Source organism: Rhagoletis pomonella, unplaced genomic scaffold, assembly GCF_013731165.1.
Source record: "Rhagoletis pomonella isolate Grant_MI unplaced genomic scaffold, Rhpom_1.0 Rhpom_scaffold_00004, whole genome shotgun sequence".
NCBI lineage: Eukaryota > Metazoa > Arthropoda > Insecta > Diptera > Tephritidae > Rhagoletis > Rhagoletis pomonella.
The window spans coordinates 13,331,988-13,338,832 of record NW_023458558.1 but is presented as its reverse complement, the minus strand read 5'-3'; the positions used below and the strand labels follow the sequence as shown (position 1 = coordinate 13,338,832).

Sequence of the window (6,845 nt, the reverse complement as noted above, 5' to 3'; positions counted from 1 at the left end):
AGGCTGAGTTCCAAGTTGCTCCAATGCAAAGGATCAGAAATAAAAGAGGCTGATGCTTTGCATTGATGCAACTTGGAACTTAGCCGAAGTGTAGATAGATAGATGTTTGAATGAGATATGCTCCGCGACCTAGTGAGTCTATTGTGCCCTCCACTCATCACAACACATCTTTTAATCTCAAGGATTCCAGTGTTGTTCTCTCCTACATATTGTTCGTTTTTTATCACAAAGGATGATTATACCTTAAATTCACCCTGCCTGCTCCAATATCTTTTGGTCTTTTGGAGCCGTCAGTTTGCCACTACATGGGTCCGGCCTGTATATATCCATCCAACCTTGGGTTGCTTCAGGTCCCCCTAGTGCAAAGATCTATTTTAAATTTCCTGCCGAAAACAATTACGTTACTCATATTTTCTATGAGGAAGAGGGCTAGTGGGAGCTGGGATCCTATCTTCTCATATTCCTAGACGATAGGATCTTGCCTCTAGTATAACCATCCCTCGCTCTATGGTGATGTGGTGTGACTGGAGCTCAAGAACTATGTATCTCTAGAGCTGATATCGGGAATGTGCGCATTGCTCCAGTAATACATACATAAGCTAGACGTTGCAGTTTATTGAGACACTGTCTCATCGTGGCCAAGGCAGTTCTTGCTACCGAAGCCACCGCCCCATAGGTCACTATTGGTCGTGCTATCATGGTGTACATCCGTCTAAAGATCTTTGGGCTGCATTTCCAAGACTTGCCTACACTCCATTAGTGCCCTTATAGCCTTTGATGTGGTCACGTCGACGTGGGATCTCTACAGAAGCTTAGAATCCAGGATTAGGCCCGAAGTGTATCTCAAATACTTATTAGCCTATATTTGTTTATTATTCCATATTTTTTTTTCTTTTCTTAAGTGAAGCTTCGCCATGTAGAAGTTAAGCAGTAGAAGAAAAGAGAATACACCCTTTGCAACCGCTTGTTTAATTCTTCTTGGCTTCGAAATATGATCTCAAAAGAGTACTGAGAACAGCCGTACATCCAGATTATTTGCCGTCCGCTCTTTTAGTTTCGGTGGAAGAGAAGATGTCTCAATATCCTCGTTGAGAGACAAACGTTGCCAGATTCAACGCTACTCGAGCGGTGATTTCACGGAGACAGACTCGAATAAGATCACGAGATATCTGAGTGTGTATGACGTAAGGGTTGATGGTGTTGTTCACTTTACGGAAGATATGTTGATGCGCAGCAGGGTTTGAGTTGCACGTAAAGTTTATGAATGGTAAAATCTGAGCTGTATCCACTGCTGCCTTCAAGTGTACAGCGACAAATTGAAGACCTTAGTGGAGCCTTCTTCTTCTAGTCGGTGTCAAGGGTTTTAGAGACTGTTACTGCTGTTGAAAGTAAGAGCCGCAATAAGATTTGGGAAGCTGTACAGCAATCTGGTCACTCTCCCGCCTTGTTGACGCATGTCGTCCGATTGTACAGGAATCGCATGTTTATTTACCAATTGTCGATCTGGCGTAAATAATCGTGCTCATTTAAGTAGGAATAATGCGTGGATTTCCGCGAGTCTACCGGATGGTATAAAGCATTCCCTTACAAATTAACCGCCTTTAATAGGTTTAGGTTTAATATTGTGAGCGCAATCTCGATTAACCAGATAACCTGCCCTGCGATAGATGTCTTTTTCGATGAGACGATACTGCACTGGCCTAGTTATGGTCTAGATACTGTAGCCGTCTCAACAGATCCGACCGCAATATTCCCAATGAGTGTCCGGCATGTGGAGGCTCCACGCACGGCACCAACCACCCCTTCACATGCCAGCTCAACTCCACTCAACTAACACCCCTCTCTCTTTGGTCCGACCCTGCTGAAACTGCCCACTGCTTGGGCCCACCGTTAGTTGAGCTCGACGACAATAATTGATGGACAAACCGAAATAGTCGAGACTTGGAAGTGGCGCTACAACAACAACAGCGAACGCTAGCCTCCACTATTGCCTCAGTTGCTGCGCAATTTCAGTTCTTACATCGCAACTCTCAATAGTATATACCGATCCGGTAGTCTCTTCGCTCTTACTCTGCAGTCCAATTCAGTTAGTCTGTAAGACTCATATTCCTTACGAACAATCCTTTAACGATTTGTAGCGTTCGCCGGTCTCAACATGGTTGGATCGCCGAAACAGCAGCCCATAATGTTTATACTATTTTCAAACAGTATCAAGTACTATTTTACTCCCAAAAATTTCTTATAGAAACCCCTATATTATGCATATACAGTATATTTTATTTTTTCATCTTTAGCAATCATTTCCATTGTGATTATTTGTATTATCTAAGCTAATATAATAGTAATAATAATAATAATATGTGTACGTATGTGTAATTATCATTTCTTTTTTATTTTTATATTCTTGTATTATTTGCAATAAATTCACGTTAACTAAATAAATGAAATTATAGCATAGCAAAGGCTTTAATCCAACTGCAGTGGTTCTTAAAACTCGCCACCTGTGCAGCTGGACTTGTGAATATTTAATAATTATAATTGAGCATAAGCTATACCAAGAGGTAATAAAATATATCCGTGTTCGTATGGAATAGTAGCTTATGTCGGGAAGCTGGCTTAGTATAATGCTACATTCCCTTTATTCTTTAAACGACAAGGAATTTGTTGATGAGATTTAATAAGAATATTGACTTGCTAGTATCGGAACTATTTCTTGCACGTTTATTTGCCAAAAGTTCTTCAACGACTCGGCGCCAGTGAGTCATTCGCAATCGTATGCAGCGAATGCCACATTATACTAAAGCCGGCCTTTCGGCATAAGCTACTATTCCTTACGAACACACAAATATGCATTTCATTTAAAAAAAAAAAAAAAAAAAATTGTGTACAGAAATGCCAACATTAAATAATTTTTATAAAAATGCATTGCATACAATAGTTTTACGCCGTGTGCGAACTTTCAATTATACTGACTTTGCGCGGTAAATAGTATTAGGGAACCTTCTGAAAGCGAGCATAACCACTTGAAAGTAATACTCATGAACAGATATTAATATTCAATCAAGTAGGACAAATTGGATATTTAATAAAAGTCTGTTTTTTAATTTACACATTTAGAAAATCACTTTTCATTTCACTCATTACTTCGTTTTAGCACACGATTGCGTTTACCACATACGAGTTTTTACTTCATTTGGAAGAACATATAAACGAATCAAGTGTCGTTGGTAAATGAAAATGGTATATAAGTATACATATCGTCGTTTAAAGTACAGAACCGCGTATTAACAAAATGCAAAACCGCGTATCAGCAAAATGCAAAACCGCGTATGTGAAGTTTTAGAAATTATTTTCTAGAGGGTAAAAACACTCATATTTCAAAATGGTTCTCTTTTTTAAAAAGCAATCGCATTTCTGGCTAGTATATTTCAGAGCGAATGGATAATGATTGAGCGAAGAGCTTGTGTGAGCAAATCCAATTTTTGGCAGCAAATGTCAGTTACGCGGTTTCGCAGGATGACGATACGCTTTCGTTTTGTACTTTAAACGACGATATACATAAGTACATATATTGTAGTAGCATGAATATCAATAAAATTTTACAACATAGGCGTATAAAAAGAAATTGTTGCGAGTATTTTTGCGCTTCATTTACATATACTATACTTTAGATAAAATACATAATTGAATTAATTCAGTTAATTGCAGCTAGTATGTATATTATTGTTCTCTATGATATTTTTCCCTTTATTTATCTGTGCTTCATTTATCTGGATAGGGTAGAAAATATGCTATAAAAATGATTTCTGCTATGTTTAATGTTTGCCTTTTAATTTTGCCTTTTTCAGTACTGTGCTGCTTATAAGCCGATATCTAACCAAAAAGGCAAAACATTAAACTTTCGTTTCATCCACTTTATACTTAATTTAATTTAATAATTGTAAACTACATAGGCTACGTCCAATATAACGTAGTCTCTTTAATGCTATTGAAGTTGAAAATGGAAAATTTTGTAACGTTTTCAAACACTTATCTTATCATCATGTTAATAGGTATGTGTTGCTGTTAAGGGTACAAATACTTTCTATTCGGTTTTACGGCTAACACTTGAATCGGGCAGTGTATATGTATGTGCATGCAATTGCGTGAAGTTTTTTGTATTTTCCTTTAAATTCACTTAAAAAATACTAAGTGCTTTTGACACGCTTCTTCCGCTTACACACATGGTTCAACGTAATTGCCCGGAAACAGACCGGTCACACCATCCATAACACCTTCCCACCAGCCGTCATCATTCTTCTTTAGCACATACAATACAGAACTTTCTTGAAAACTCAATTCATCATCTTTATCGGCATAGTAATCATAAATTGCGACAACTGTAATTACGAAAAAAAATAGTTTTTTTTCATATATCGTCGTTTAAAGTACAAAACCGCGTATCAAGAAAATGCATAACTCGGTATGTGAGATTGCCCGAATTTTATAGGAGAATGAAACTTCTGATGTATTTTGGAACGATTTTCCCTCATCCCTCGTTACCTCAACAACTTCAACAGCGGAAATGAGTAAAACTTGTCTTATTTCAAAACGGTCCTCTCTTTCATCCATAATTATCTCTTTTTCTTATATCGATATTTTAGTATGAATGATTGAGGGCTTGATGCCAGGAGCTTCCGGGGAGCAAATATCTTTTTTGGCACAAATGTCAGTTACGAAACTTTGCACAACCACGATACGCGGTTTTGTACTTTAAACGACGATATGTATGTGTATGTATATACAAGTATTGAGAAACTTTCAGCCCACATACCTTTTTCGATGTAGTTCTTTGGAACCCAACCGGGTAAATTTTGATCCTCTGGCACGATAGGAGCTAATTGGCCTTGTCCCGTGGACGTACGTGGGCGCCCAAAGTCCTGATGCTCCTCCTCCGGCGGTGGTGGAGGTGGCAAGGGAGGCGACTGAGAGCCGGGTCGTGCAAAGTTCAAACTGAAATTGTTTCTTTGAAAACGAGAAAATAGTTTTTTTCTGAATAGCACTGATTGGTGTAAACTTTAAAATGATGTTGTTAAAAAATTAAAAAAAATAAATCAGTTAAATCTTATCAGCATTAGGTACGGTCATACCAAGTACACTCTCGCTATAATATCAAAAGATAATATATCGAGAAAGATATGTAGGGCTATTGGCTTATTAAATAACAACTGAAAACTTTGCAAATAAAAACGGATTTTTTCTTCTTAAAAATGATTAGCCTTCAAATTATTTTTACCTGTTGCCATTTCTTCGAAGCGAGCAAAATATAAAAAAGATAGTAAAGTGTGAATTGCTTAGTCTGGATATCATAAGCAGTAAATATATTAAACTAACAATAAAAGAGCTACCATCAACCGCGTGTTAACGGAAATTATGAAATTATGAAGCATTTAATTTCAGTAACTTGCAGGTTATTGGTTAACAGCGCACGATAGATATAATATATATACACAATTTCTTACCTGTTGTGATTTCTCCCCAATGTATGCATGCCAATATGACTTTGTTCGCTAATTTCGTGCTGTGAAACAGTAAGTGGCGATGGTGGCGCTAAATAATTTGAAAAATTTAAACAAATGCATTTTGTTTATTTCATTCCTGCATGTTGTATATATTTACTTACGTGGCATACTGCTTCGATCATCATATGTAGTTGGTGGTGGTGGTGGCAATGATTGCATCATGCCTGCTGATGGTAAATTGACATGTGTTGCTATTTGCTGACTAGGCGGCATTGGCAACGCACTATAGCCACCGCCGCGCTCGCGCTCACTACCACCAGTTGGAACGCCGGTAATACTACCCGCTCCACCAATTCCAGTGCTGCTTATTCCAGTGACCGTTGTACTTGATGAAGCTGATGACATACGTTTTGGATGACCAATTGGATAGTTGGGCGCATAGTGCGAAGGCACTTGCGGCGGATTGACAACTGGTGGCGTACGATATTCTCGCGAGCTTTTGCCAAGTGTGCCGGTATTGCTCATTGAAGATTTACCCAGTGTGCCTGTGTTACCACGTGTCATTTGCGGTGGTGTCGGTGGTTTTGTGGTCGGTGGTGGACCGACAGATGGTGCCAGCGAAGATGTCGCTAATGATTGTATGGAGCCATGACTCGAGCCACGGTGCTTCTGCTGACGCGTATTAGTTGAATTAACGCCATGACCAATATCATCCAGTATCGAATAATCAATTGGTTTGCGAACATACTTTATTGGTTTTTCTGGATTAATCGGCGCTACGATTTTAAATTGACGCGAACTAACTTTATTTGCAGTTAGAACACCAATTTCTCTGCAAAAAAGATATACATTAAATTTAAGCCTTACAATAAAATGTTTTGAAAATTTTGATGTTCTTACCTACGAGCCACCTTTTCTTTGTGGATCTGCACTGTTTGTGCAATATGATTCATTTGTGATTCCATCTCACATAATTGTTGTGCTTGTAGCTCTAAAAGCTGCATATAACTGTAGGCGAGGGTATTAATTTGGTACGCCACACTGGCCAACGATTGCGTAGTATAGTTTTTTGTAGCCTCTAGGGCCGCTTTATTGTTCTCCTCACTGAAAGAACCGATTTTCAAGAGTTCAATGTATGTATACTATTAAATTCACCCTTTACTTGCCGATAATAAGTGTCCTCACAATAATCCGCCACGCGCTCCAAATTTGTATAGCTATCGCGCAAACTTTGTCTGCCATCCGGAATTTCCGTACGAATCAATGATGCTAATTCGTCCATTATGTTTTCACTGGCCATGACCGACCATACGGTAACCGTCAGGAAAAGACCACTGAAATTTA

The 6,845-nt window shown here is 38.6% G+C and overlaps 1 protein-coding gene across 2 annotated transcripts; it reads right to left on the bottom strand.

Moving 5' to 3' along the window:
• Positions 1–3,746: 3,746 nt before the first annotated feature.
• LOC118737051 (abl interactor 2) lies at positions 3,747–6,839 on the bottom strand. Of its 2 annotated transcripts, XM_036467296.1 has the most exons (7): positions 6,668–6,839; positions 6,402–6,605; positions 5,663–6,333; positions 5,502–5,589; positions 5,276–5,287; positions 4,814–5,004; positions 3,747–4,379 (listed from the first exon to the last, which is right to left on the bottom strand). In XM_036467296.1, the coding sequence occupies exons 1-7, from the start codon at positions 6,799–6,801 to the stop codon at positions 4,216–4,218; spliced, it is 1,464 nt and encodes a 487-aa protein (XP_036323189.1). In that variant the 5' UTR covers positions 6,802–6,839; the 3' UTR covers positions 3,747–4,215. The 2 variants fall into 2 exon arrangements, with proteins under 2 accessions (XP_036323189.1, XP_036323190.1); XM_036467297.1 differs by lacking the exon at positions 5,276–5,287 and having other exon boundaries at positions 4,216–4,379.
• Positions 6,840–6,845: the final 6 nt, after the last annotated feature.